Source organism: Ascaphus truei (assembly GCF_040206685.1).
Source record: "Ascaphus truei isolate aAscTru1 chromosome 3 unlocalized genomic scaffold, aAscTru1.hap1 SUPER_3_unloc_1, whole genome shotgun sequence".
NCBI classification, from domain to species: Eukaryota; Metazoa; Chordata; class Amphibia; order Anura; family Ascaphidae; genus Ascaphus; species Ascaphus truei.
The window spans coordinates 1,198,665-1,212,387 of NW_027453821.1; the positions used below are offsets into that span (position 1 = coordinate 1,198,665).

The window sequence follows — 13,723 nt, forward strand, 5'->3', positions numbered from 1 at the left end:
ATAATGTTACACTAGTTAACACCTCACCGTGTTATAATGTTACGGTAGTTACCGCATCACCGCGTTATAATGTTACACTAGTTAACACCTCACCGCGTTATAATGTTACACTGGTTACCACCTCACCGTGTTATAATGTTACGGTAGTTACCACCTCACCATGTTATAATGTTACACTGGTTACCACCTCACCGTGTTATAATAGTTACCACCTCACCATGTTATAGTGTTACACTAGTTACCACCTCACCACATTATAATATTACACTAGTTACCACCTCACCGTGTTATAATGTTACACTAGTTAACACCTCACCGTGTTATAATGTTACGGTAGTTACCGCATCACCGCGTTATAATGTTACACTGGTTACCACCTCACCGTGTTATAATGTTACGGTAGTTACCACCTCACCGTGTTATAATGTTACGGTAGTTAACACCTCACCGTGTTATAATGTTACGGTAGTTAACACCTCACCGTGTTATAATGTTACGGTAGTTACCACCTCACCGTGTTATAATGTTACACTGGTTACCACCTCACCGTGTTATAATGTTACGGTAGTTACCACCTCACCGTGTTATAATGTTACGGTAGTTACCACCTCACCGTGTTATAATGTTACACTGGTTACCACCTCACCGCGTTATAATGTTACGGTAGTTACCACCTCACCATGTTATAATGTTACACTAGTTACCACCTCACCGTGTTATAATGTTACACTGGTTACCACCTCACTGTGTTATAATGTTACGGTAGTTACCACCTCACCGCGTTATAATGTTACGGTAGTTACCACCTCACCGCGTTATACTAGTTACCACCGGAGCATATTATAACATTATACTAGTTATCACCTCGGATATGTAATTATATTATACTAGTTAACACCTTGGCATGTTATATTATACTAGTTACCACATCACCATTTAATAATAACTTGTCACCACCATTGTCATGCTGTGTTTCATGTCATTGGGTCACATCGTGTCTCTGTCACACTGTGTGTTTGTGTCACTGTGTCACACTGTGTTTGTGTCACTGTGTCACACTGTGTATTTGTGTTACTGTGTCACACTGTGTGTTTGTGTCACTGTGTCACACTGTGTGTTTGTGTCACTGTGTCACACTGTGTGTTTGTGTCACTGTGTCACACTGTGTGTTTGTGTCACTGTGTCACACTGTGTGTTTGTGTTACTGTGTCACACTGTGTGTTTGTGTCACTGTGTCACACTGTGTGTTTGTGTCACTGTGTCACACTGTGTGTTTGTGTCACTGTGTCACACTGTGTGTTTGTGTCACTGTGTCACACTGTGTGTTTGTGTCACTGTGTCACACTGTGTGTTTGTGTCACTGTGTCACACTGTGTGTTTGTGTTACTGTGTCACACTGTGTGTTTGTGTTACTGTGTCACACTGTGTGTTTGTGTCACTGTGTCACACTGTGTGTTTGTGTCACTGTGTCACACTGTGTGTTTGTGTCACTGTGTCACACTGTGTGTTTGTGTCACTGTGTCACACTGTGTGTTTGTGTTACTGTGTCACACTGTGTGTTTGTGTTACTGTGTCACACTGTGTGTTTGTGTCACTGTGTCACACTGTGTGTTTGTGTCACTGTGTCACACTGTGTGTTTGTGTCACTGTGTCACACTGTGTGTTTGTGTCACTGTGTCACACTGTGTCTCTGCTCCCTCAGTTTTTGCTGCGTCTCATTAAGAAAGAGCTGACGTGCAACCGGCCAAGAGGAGAGGAACAGACTGAGTGAGTTATACAGGGGGCGGGGTGTGTGTGCGTTATACAGGGGGCGGGGTGTGTGTGCGTTATACAGGGGGCGGGGTGTGTGTGCGTTATACAGGGGGCAGTGTGTGTGCGTTATACAGGGGGCGGGGTGTGTGTGCGTTATACAGGGGGCAGTGTGTGTGTGCGTTATACAGAGGGCGGTGTGTGTGTGCGTTATACAGAGGGCGGTGTGTGTGTGCGTTATACAGAGGGCGGTGTGTGTGTGCGTTATACAGAGGGCGGTGTGTGTGTGCGTTATACAGAGGGCGGTGTGTGTGTGCGTTATACAGGGGGCGGGGTGTGGGTGTGCGTTATACAGAGGGGGGACTCTTCCTCTCTCACACGTGTCCTCTCTCACAAGCATCTCTCTCGTGTCCTCTCTCACACGCGTCTCTCTCGTGTCCTCTCTCACAAGCGTCTCTCTCGTGTCCTCTCTCACACGCGTCTCTCTCGTGTCCTCTCTCACACGCGTCTCTCTCTCGTGTCCTCTCACACGCGTCTCTCTCTCTCGTGTCCTCTCTCACACGCGTCTCTCTCTCATGTCCTCTCTCACACGCGTCTCTCCCTCTCGTGTCCTCTCTCACACGTGTTTCTCTCGTGTCCTCTCTCACACGTTTCTCTCTCTCTCGTGTCCTCTCTCACACACACGTCTCTCTCGTGTCCTCTCTCACACGCGTCTCTCTCGTGTCCTCTCTCACACGCGTCTCTCTCGTGTCCTCTCTCTCACATGCGTCTCTCTCGTGTAATCTCTCTCACATGCGTCTCTCTCTCTCGTGTCCTCTCTCACACGCGTCTCTCTCTCTCGTGTCCTCTCACACGCGTCTCTCTCGTGTCCTCTCTCACACGCGTCTCTCTCGTGTCCTCTCACATGCGTCTCTCTCTCTCGTGTCTTCTCTCACACGCGTCTCTCTCGTGTCCTCTCACACGCGTCTCTCTCTCTCGTGTCCTCTCTCACACGCATCTCTCTCGTGTCCTCTCTCACACGCGTCTCTCTCTCTCGTGTCCTCTCTCACACGCATCTCTCTCTTGTCCTCTCTCACACGCGTCTCTCTCGTGTCCTCTCTCTCACATGCGTCTCTCTCTCGTGTCCTCTCTCTCACACGCGTCTCTCTCTCTCGTGTCCTCTCACACGCATCTCTCTCGTGTCCTCTCTCACATGCGTCTCTCGTGTCCTCTCTCACACGCGTCTCTCTCTCGTGTCCTCTCTCTCGTGTCCTCTCACATGCGTCTCTCTCTCTCGTGTCCTCTCTCACACGCGTCTCTCTCGTCCTCTCCCACACGCGTCTCTCTCGTGTCCTCTCACACGCGTCTCTCTCTTTCGTGTCCTCTCTCACACGCGTCTCTCTCGTGTCCTCTCCCACACGCGTCTCTCGTGTCCTCTCTCACACACGTCTCTCTCTCACACGTGTCTCTCTCGTGTCCTCTCTCACACGCGTCTCTCTCGTGTCCTCTCACACACGCGTCTCTCTCGTGTCCTCTCTCACGCGTCTCTCTCGTGTCCTCTCACACGCGTCTCTCTCTCGTGTCCTCTCACACATCTCTCTCGTGTCCTCTCTCACACGTCTCTCTCTCGTGTCCTCTCTCACACGCGTCTCTCTCGTGTCCTCTCTCACGCGCCTCTCTCTCGTGTCCTCTCTCACACGCGTCTCTCTCGTGTCCTCTCTCACATGTCTCTCTCGTGTCCTCTCTCACACGTCTCTCTCGTGTCCTCTCACGCGTCTCTCTCGTGTCCTCTCTCACGCGTCTCTCTCGTGTCCTCTCACACGCGTCTCTCTCTCACGTCTCTCTCGTGTCCTCTCTCACACGTCTCTCTCTCGTGTCCTCTCTCACACGCGTCTCTCTCGTGTCCTCTCTCACACGCGTCTCTCTCGTGTCCTCTCTCACACGCATCTCTCTCATGTCCTCTCTCACACGCGTCTCTCTCGTGTCCTCTCACATGCGTCTCTCTCACACGCGTCTCTCACATGCGTCTCTCTCTCGTGTCCTCTCTCACACGCGTCTCTCTCGTGTCCTCTCTCACGCGCCTCTCTCTCGTGTCCTCTCTCACACGCGTCTCTCTCGTGTCCTCTCTCACACGCGTCTCTCTCGTGTCCTCTCACACGCGTCTCTCTCTCGTGTCCTCTCACGCGTCTCTCTCGTGTCCTCTCTCACGCGTCTCTCTCGTGTCCTCTCACACGCGTCTCTCTCTCACGTCTCTCTCGTGTCCTCTCTCACACGTCTCTCTCTCGTGTCCTCACACGCGTCTCTCTCGTGTCCTCTCTCACACGCGTCTCTCTCGTGTCCTCTCTCTCACACGCTTCTCTCTCATGTCCTCTCTCACACGCGTCTCTCTCGTGTCCTCTCACATGCGTCTCTCTCACACGCGTCTCTCACATGCGTCTCTCTCTCGTGTCCTCTCTCACATGTGTCTCTCGTGTCCTCTCACACGCGTCTCTCTCTCGTGTCCTCTCACACGCGTCTCTCTCTCGTGTCCTCTCACACACGCGTCTCTCTCGTGTCCTCTCACACACGCGTCTCTCTCGTGTCCTCTCACACACGTGTCTCTCTCGTGTCCTCTCCCACACGCGTCTCTCTCTCAAACACGTCTCTCTCGTGTCCTCTCACACGCGTCTCTCTCATGTCCTCTCACACGCGTCTCTCTCTCGTGTCCTCTCACACGTCTCTCTCGTGTCCTCTCTCACACGTCTCTCTCTCGTGTCCTCTCTCACACGCGTCTCTCTCATGTCCTCTCTCACACGCGTCTCTCTCTCGTGTCCTCTCTCACACGCGTCTCTCTCGTGTCCTCTCCCACACGCGTCTCTCTCGTGTCCTCTCTCACACGCGTCTCTCTCGTGTCCTTTCTCACACGCGTCTCTCTCGTGTCCTCTCACACGTCTCTCTCGTGTCCTCTATCACACGTCTCTCTCTCGTGTCCTCTCTCACACGCGTCTCTCTCATGTCCTCTCTCTCACACGCATCTCTCTCGTGTCCTCTCTCACACGCATCTCTCTCGTGTCCTCTCTCACACGCATCTCTCTCGTGTCCTCTCTCACACGCGTCTCTCTCTCTTGTGTCCTCTCTCACACGCGTCTCTCTCATGTCCTCCCCCACACGCGTCTCTCGTGTCCTCTCTCACACGCGTCTCTCTCTCGTGTCCTCTCACACGCGTCTCTCTCGTGTCCTCTCACACGCGTCTCTCTCGTGTCCTCTCTCACACGCGTCTCTCTCGTGTCCTCTCACACACGCGTCTCGTGTCCTCTCACACGCGTCTCTCTCGTGTCCTCTCTCACACGCGTCTCTCTCGTGTCCTCTCACACGCGTCTCTCTCGTGTCCTCTCTCACACGCGTCTCTCTCGTGTCCTCTCTCACACGCGTCTCTCTCGTGTCCTCTCACACGTCTCTCTCTCGTGTCCTCTCTCACACGCGTCTCTCGTGTCCTCTCTCTCACACGCATCTCTCTCGTGTCCTCTCTCACACGCGTCTCTCTCTCGTGTCCTCTCACATGCGTCTCTCTCACATGCGTCTCTCTCACATGCGTCTCTCTCTCGTGTCCTCTCTCACATGCGTCTCTCGTGTCCTCTCCCACACGCGTCTCTCTCGTGTCCTCTCCCACACGCGTCTCTCTCTCACACACGTCTCTCTCGTGTCCTCTCACACGCGTCTCTCTCGTGTCCTCTCTCACACGTGTCTCTCTCGTGTCCTCTCACACACGCATCTCTCTCGTGTCCTCTCTCACACGCGTCTCTCTCTCTCGTGTCCTCTCTCACACGCGTCTCTCTCGTGTCCTCTCCCACACGCATCTCTCTCGTGTCCTCTCCCACACGCGTCTCTCGTGTCCTCTCACACGCGTCTCTCTCGTGTCCTCTCACATGCATCTCTCGTGTCCTCTCTCACGTCTCTCTCGTGTTCTCTCACACGTCTCTCTCTCGTGTCCTCTCTCACACGCGTCTCTCTCTCTCGTGTCCTCTCTCACACGCGTCTCTCTCATGTCCTCTCCCACACGCGTCTCTCGTGTCCTCTCTCACACGCATCTCTCTCGTGTCCTCTCTCACACGTGTCTCTCTCGTGTCCTCTCTCACATGCGTCTCTCACGTGTCCTCACACACGCGTCACTCGTGTCCTCTCACACGCGTCTCTCTCGTGTCCTCTCTCACACGCACGTCTCTCACACACGTCTCTCTTGCACGCGTCTCTCTCGTGTCCTCTCTCACACGTCTCTCTCGTGTCCTCTCTCACACGCGTCTCTCTCGTGTCCTCTCACACGCGTCTCTCTCGTGTCCTCTCACACGCGTCTCTCTCGTGTCCTCTCTCACACACGTCTCTCTCTCGTGTCCTCTCTCACACGCGTCTCTCTCGTGTCCTATCTCACGCGTCTCTCTCGTGTCCTCTCTCACGTGTCCTCTCTCACACGCGTCTCTCTCGTGTCCTCTCCCACATGCGTCTCACACACGTCTCTCTCGTGTCCTCTCACACACGCGTCTCTCTCGTGTCCTCTCCCACACGCGTCTCTCTCACACACGTCTCTCTCGTGTCCTCTCTCACACGCGTCTCTCTCGTGTCCTCTCTCACACGCGTCTCTCTTGTGTCCTCTCACACGCGTCTCTCGTGTCCTCTCACACGCGTCTCTCACACGCGTCTCTCTCGTGTCCTCACACGTCTCTCTCGTGTCCTCTCACACGCGTCTCTCTCTCGTGTCCTCTCTCACACGTCTCTCTCTCGTGTCCTCTCTCACACGCGTCTCTCTCGTGTCCTCTCCCACACGCGTCTCTCTCGTGTCCTCTCACACGCGTCTCTCTCGTGTCCTCTCCCACACGCGTCTCTCGTGTCCTCTCTGACACGCGTCTCTCTCGTGTCCTCTCACGCGTCTCTCTCTCTCTCGTGTCCTCTCTCACACGCGTCTCTCTCGTGTCCTCTCTCACACGCGTCTCTCTCGTGTCCTCTCACACGCGTCTCTCTCGTGTCCTCTCACACGTCTCTCTCGTGTCCTCTCACACGTCTCTCTCTCGTGTCCTCTCTCACACGCGTCTCTCTCGTGTCCTTTCTCACACGCGTCTCTCTCGTGTCCTCTCACACGTCTCTCTCGTGTCCTCTATCACACGTCTCTCTCTCGTGTCCTCTCTCACACGCGTCTCTCTCATGTCCTCTCTCTCACACGCATCTCTCTCGTGTCCTCTCTCACACGCATCTCTCTCGTGTCCTCTCTCACACGCGTCTCTCTCTCTTGTGTCCTCTCTCACACGCGTCTCTCTCATGTCCTCCCCCACACGCGTCTCTCGTGTCCTCTCTCACACGCGTCTCTCTCTCGTGTCCTCTCACACGCGTCTCTCGTGTCCTCTCACACGCGTCTCTCTCGTGTCCTCTCTCACACGCGTCTCTCTCGTGTCCTCTCACACACGCGTCTCGTGTCCTCTCACACGCGTCTCTCTCGTGTCCTCTCTCACACGCGTCTCTCTCGTGTCCTCTCTCACACGCGTCTCTCTCGTGTCCTCTCTCACACGCGTCTCTCTCGTGTCCTCTCTCACACGCGTCTCTCTCGTGTCCTCTCACACGTCTCTCTCTCGTGTCCTCTCTCACACGCGTCTCTCTCGTGTCCTCTCTCTCACACGCGTCTCTCTCGTGTCCTCTCACATGCGTCTCTCTCACACGCGTCTCTCACATGCGTCTCTCTCACATGCGTCTCTCTCTCGTGTCCTCTCTCACATGCGTCTCTCGTGTCCTCTCCCACACGCGTCTCTCTCGTGTCCTCTCCCACACGCGTCTCTCTCACACACGTCTCTCTCGTGTCCTCTCACACGCGTCTCTCTCGTGTCCTCTCTCACACGTGTCTCTCTCGTGTCCTCTCACACACGCATCTCTCTCGTGTCCTCTCTCACACGCGTCTCTCTCTCTCGTGTCCTCTCTCACACGCGTCTCTCTCGTGTCCTCTCCCACACGCATCTCTCTCGTGTCCTCTCCCACACGCGTCTCTCGTGTCCTCTCACACGCGTCTCTCTCGTGTCCTCTCACATGCATCTCTCGTGTCCTCTCTCACGTCTCTCTCGTGTTCTCTCACACGTCTCTCTCGTGTCCTCTCTCACACGCGTCTCTCTCGTGTCCTATCTCACGCGTCTCTCTCGTGTCCTCTCTCACACGTGTCTCTCTCGTGTCCTCTCCCACATGCGTCTCTCACACACGTCTCTCTCGTGTCCTCTCACACACGCGTCTCTCTCGTGTCCTCTCCCACACGTCTCTCTCGTGTCCTCTCTCACACGCGTCTCTCTCGTGTCCTCTCTCACACGCGTCTCTCTCGTGTCCTCTCTCACACGCGTCTCTCTTGTGTCCTCTCACACGCGTCTCTCGTGTCCTCTCACACGCGTCTCTCACACGCGTCTCTCTCGTGTCCTCTCACACGTCTCTCTCGTGTCCTCTCACACGCGTCTCTCTCTCGTGTCCTCTCTCACACGTGTCTCTCTCGTGTCCTCTCTCACATGCGTCTCTCACGTGTCCTCACACGCGTCACTCGTGTCCTCTCACACGCGTCTCTCTCGTGTCCTCTCTCACACGCACGTCTCTCACACACGTCTCTCGCACGCGTCTCTCTCGTGTCCTCTCTCACACGTCTCTCTCGTGTCCTCTCTCACACGCGTCTCTCTCGTGTCCTCTCACACGCGTCTCACACGCGTCCTCTCTCACACACGTCTCTCTCTCGTGTCCTCTCTCACACACGTCTCTCTCGTGTCCTCTCTCACACGCGTCTCTCTCGTGTCCTATCTCACGCGTCTCTCTCGTGTCCTCTCTCACACGTCTCTCTCGTGTCCTCTCTCACACGTCTCTCTCGTGTCCTCTCCCACATGCGTCTCTCACACACGTCTCTCTCGTGTCCTCTCACACACGTCTCTCTCGTGTCCTCTCACACACGCGTCTCTCTCGTGTCCTCTCCCACACGCGTCTCTCTCACACACGTCTCTCTCGTGTCCTCTCTCACACGCGTCTCTCTCGTGTCCTCTCTCACACGCGTCTCTCTTGTGTCCTCTCACACGCGTCTCTCTCGTGTCCTCTCACACGTCTCTCTCATGTCCTCTCACACGCGTCTCTCTCTCGTGTCCTCTCTCACACGTGTCTCTCTCGTGTCCTCTCTCACACGCGTCTCTCGTGTCCTCTCACACGCGTCTCTCTCTCGTGTCCTCTCACACACGCGTCTCTCTCGTGTCCTCTCCCACACGCGTCTCTCTCACACACGTCTCTCTCGTGTCCTCTCACACGCGTCTCTCTCGTGTCCTCTCACACGTCTCTCTCATGTCCTCTCACACGCGTCTCTCTCTCGTGTCCTCTCTCACACGTGTCTCTCTCGTGTTCTCTCTCACACGCGTCTCTCTCGTGTCCTCTCACACGCGTCTCTCTCTCGTGTCCTCTCTCACACACGTCTCTCTCTCGTGTCCTCTCTCACACGCGTCTCTCTCGTGTCCTATCTCACGCGTCTCTCTCGTGTCCTCTCTCACACGTCTCTCTCGTGTCCTCTCTCACACGCGTCTCTCTCGTGTCCTCTCCCACATGCGTCTCTCACACACGTCTCTCTCGTGTCCTCTCACACACGCGTCTCTCTCGTGTCCTCTCCCACACGCGTCTCTCTCACACACGTCTCTCTCGTGTCCTCTCTCACACGCGTCTCTCTCGTGTCCTCTCTCACACGCGTCTCTCTTGTGTCCTCTCACACGCGTCTCTCGTGTCCTCTCACACGCGTCTCTCTCGTGTCCTCTCACACGCGTCTCTCTCTCGTGTCCTCTCTCAAACGTGTCTCTCTCGTGTCCTCTCTCACATGCGTCTCTCACGTGTCCTCACACGCGTCACTCGTGTCCTCTCACACGCGTCTCTCTCGTGTCCTCTCTCACACGCACGTCTCTCACACGTCTCTCTCGCACGCGTCTCTCGTGTCCTCTCTCACACATCTCTCTCGTGTCCTCTCTCACACGCGTCTCTCGTGTCCTCTCACACGCGTCTCTCTCGCGTCCTCTCTCACGTGTCCTCTCTAACACGCGTCTCTCTCTTTTGCAGGTGGAAGGAGCACTGAATGAGCCCCCAGCACTCACTGTGACGACCCCAATATCTGCTCTGTGCGGGGGACGGACTGTCTGTGTACACGTCGCAGGCGGCACACACAGAGCTGGACAGTGCGTGTGCGTGTGCACGCGTATACATATATATTTAGATACAGATATATTTATAGATTTTATTTCGCTGTACAGTATATACACAATACTACTGGTATGTGAAGATATACTTAATGTATACAGCTAGCAGTGTGTATGTGTGTATACACACACATATATAGGTCTCTCGGCGAGGTATGTACTCAGAGTATAGATATTTATAGCAATGTGAAGGATCATTATTATTATTTATATAAATATTTATTTCATGTCTCAGGTATCACTCTCTGCTCTGACCATCGGGCTGTGTGTGTGTCTGTGTCTGTGTGCGTCTGTGTGTGTCTATGGTGCGTGCGAGTCGATTTAGTGCAGGTGTGTGTCAGTCTGTCTGCGTGCCTAATGCGTGTGTGTGTGTGTGTGTGTGTGTGTGTGTGTGTGTGTGTGTGTGTGTGTGTGTGTGTGTGTAATGCATGTTTCGTGTCTGTACGATTGTGTGTATGTTCAGTGCGTGTGTCTGTGATCCACATATGTGCATGCACATGCGTGTGATCACTGGTTCCTGAGAATGTATCCCTCGGTGGAGGGGGGGGGGGGGACTCATCACTGGTCATGGAGGAGGTGACTTTCTCTTGCTGGTCTTGGTGGTGGGATTTGCACTTATTGACGGGAGTTTCTTGATTTTGTTTTTTTTATATATATATATATATATACATTTTGCAGAATTCAATAAAATCGTGGTCAGAAAAGGAATGGTCTCTACATGTGTGCGTGTCTGCATCTCTACATGTGTCTGCATCTCTACATGTGTGCGTGTCTGCATCTCTTATTTATTTATAAAACGTGTTACCAGGACGTAATACATTGAGAGTTACCTCTCGTTTTCAAGTATGTCCTGGGCACAGAGTAAAACAAATAATACATGGTTACAAATACAGTTACATAATGAGCAGGGTATACATTATATACAAGACATTGCGTGCACAGTTACAGAAAATATATATTATGGGCTTATGAAACAGTTACAGATAATATATATTATAGGCGTGTGTAACAGTTACAGAAAATATATATTATGGGCGTATGTAACAGTTACAGAAAATATATATTATGGGCGTATGTAACAGTTACAGATAATATATATTATGGGCTTATGAAACAGTTACAGATAATATATATTATAGGCGTGTGTAACAGTTACAGAAAATATATATTATGGGCGTATGTAACAGTTACAGAAAATATATATTATGGGCTTATGAAACAGTTACAGATAATATATATTATAGGCGTGTGTAACAGTTACAGAAAATATATATTATGGGCGTATGTAACAGTTACAGATAATATATATTATGGGCGTATGAAACAGTTACAGACCAGATTAAAGTGTGAGACAGCCTTAGATTTGAAAGAACTTAAACTGGTGGTGGATGTGAGAGTATCTGGTAGGTTGTTCCAGTTTCAGGGTGCACGGAAGGAGAAGGAGGAACGTCCGGATACTTTGTTGAGCCTTGGGACCATGAATAGTCTTTTGGAGTCTGATCTCAGGTGATAGGTGCTGCATGTGGTAGGGGTGAGGAGCTTGTTCAGGTAGCTGGGTAGCTTGCCCAGAAAGTATTTGAGGGTGAGACAGGAAAGGTGAACTTTGCGTCTAGACTCTAGTGATGACCAATCTAGTTCTTTGAGCATTTCGCAGTGATGTGTGTTGTAGTTCCATTGGAGAACAAAACGACAAATTGAATTGTAGAGGGTGTCAAGTTTGCTAAGGTGGGTTTGAGGAGCCGAGCCATATACTATGTCTCCATAGTCAATAATTGGCATTAGCATCTGCTGTGCGATACGCTTTCTGACCAGGAGACTTTGGGAGGATTTGTTCCTGTAAAGTACCCCTAGTTTGGCATAGGTCTTGGTTGTCAGGGTATCAATGTGCATTCCGAATGTTAAGTGGGAGTCAAACCATAAGCCCAGGTATTTAAAACTAGTGACAGGTGTTAGGGTGGTGTTAGCGTTGGTTCTAATCAGGAGCTCAGTCACTGGAAGCTTTACAAATTTAGTCTTGGTCCCAAATACCATTGTTACAGTCTTGTCAGTGTTTAAAAACAGTTTGTTTTGGGAAATCCAGTTTTCGAGTCTCAAAAATTCAGACTGAAGTATGTGTTGAAGGTCAGAGAGGCTATGGCTGTGTGCATATAGGATTGTGTCATCTGCATACATGTGTATTGAGACTTCCTTACAAGCTGTGGGAAGATCATTAATGAACACTGAGAAGAGTAGGGGCCCCAGAACAGAGCCTTGCGGGACACCACAGGTGATATCCAGGGGGTTGGAGTTAGAGCCTGAGATGGACACATGTTGGGATCTTCCTGATAGGTAGGACTGAAACCAGTTTAAAGCATGCTGCCCTATTCCAGAGCTCTGGAGTTTGTTAAGCAGGATAACATGATCAACTGTGTCAAAAGCCTTTGCAAAATCTAGGAATACTGCACCAGTGAGTTGTCCCCGTTCCATTCCACACTGGATTTCATTGCAAACTTTTAGCAGGGTAGTTACGGTGGAGTGTTTGGGGCGAAAGCCAGATTGGAATTGGCTAGGGAAATTTGTCTTGGTATAGAAATCGCTTAATTGGGAGTGGACACATTTTTCCATGACTTTGGATAGAATTGGGAGAAGTGAGATTGGCCTGTAGTTTGAGACAGTGTTTTTGTCCCCACTTTTGAAGATTGGGACAACTCTGGCAGTTTTCCAGGTCCTAGGGATATGGCCTGCAGACAGGATAGAGTTGACTATGGACGTAATTGGTTTGGCAATGGCTGGGGCACCAAGTCGTAGGAACCTAGATTGTAGTAAGTCAAATCCACATTGGCTGCTTAGTTTTAGTTTGAGGAGCGCTTGTGTAATCTCCTCTTCAGATACTGGGCCAAATTGAAAATTGTGGGCAGTGTTGGGAGGGGGTGGGACTATAGGGGTACTCCCAGGATGAGATTCATGTTTGGGGTTTTGCCTGCGTTTTGCTAATAAGTTAGTGGCACACCCACAAAGTAATCATTGAATGCATTTGCAATGTCAGTGGGGTTTGTCAGAGTAATATCCCCCTTAGTGTTATTACTTGGTTGTTGATGGTTAAGAGGCTGGAATATATTGTTGATAACCTTCCAGAAGTTAGCTGGGTTTGATGTATTTTGGTGGAGATTGTCAGAGTAATATTGTGCTTTTGCATGCCTTGTTTGCCTTGTGCACATGTTCCGCAGGCATCTGTAGTGATTGAAATCCTTGGTAGTGCCAGTTACTTTGTAGCTTTTCCACAAGGTATCCCTGAACTGGTAGAGTGCTATAAGGTCAGTTGTAACCCATGGAAGGTGGGCCCCCCGTACCTTTATTTTGCGTAGTGGAGCATGGGTATCGCAGAGTTTTAAGAACTCGGATTGGAAATAGTCGAGCGCAGAATCAGGGTCGGGAATTAAATCGATTCTGTGCCATGGGCAGTTGGTAAGGTCATCCAGAAACTGTTGTGTGTTAAAGTTTTTAAATGTTCTAGTGAGGAGAACTTTAGGGCTTGATTGGGGCGGTTTAATTTTCCTTAAACAGTACACTATTGCATGGTCACTGAAAATATCAGGAAGGATGCCAGAGGATTGGATTCTGCTGGGGTTTGAGGAGAGAATCCAGTCTAGCCAGGAATGGGTTGGGAAATGAGTTGTGATAGGTTAAGTGACTTGAGTTGTATCTGGATTTTGTGATTTTTAGGGTCAAGCAAATTGAAGTTGAAATCCCCTAGAACTAGCAGCTCACTCTTCTCATTCAGAGAGGAAATGGAGCCAAGAAACTGGGTGATA

General features: G+C 51.4%; 1 protein-coding gene across 4 annotated transcripts in view; it reads left to right on the forward strand.

Moving 5' to 3' along the window:
* The window catches only part of LOC142473313 (glucose-6-phosphate exchanger SLC37A1-like), a 181,407-nt gene extending 170,773 nt beyond the window's left edge, over positions 1-10,634 (forward strand). For 3 of the 4 annotated variants that reach the window (XM_075580511.1, XM_075580510.1, XM_075580512.1), the window contains 2 exons: positions 1,703-1,767; positions 9,796-10,633. In XM_075580511.1, the coding sequence (XP_075436626.1) occupies positions 1,703-1,767; positions 9,796-9,811 (81 nt within the window). In that variant the 3' untranslated portion in view covers positions 9,812-10,633. Of the gene's footprint in view, positions 1-1,702; positions 1,768-9,795 lie in introns of all 4 variants that reach the window. The other variant, XM_075580513.1, reaches the window with a different exon arrangement.
* Positions 10,635-13,723: the final 3,089 nt, after the last annotated feature.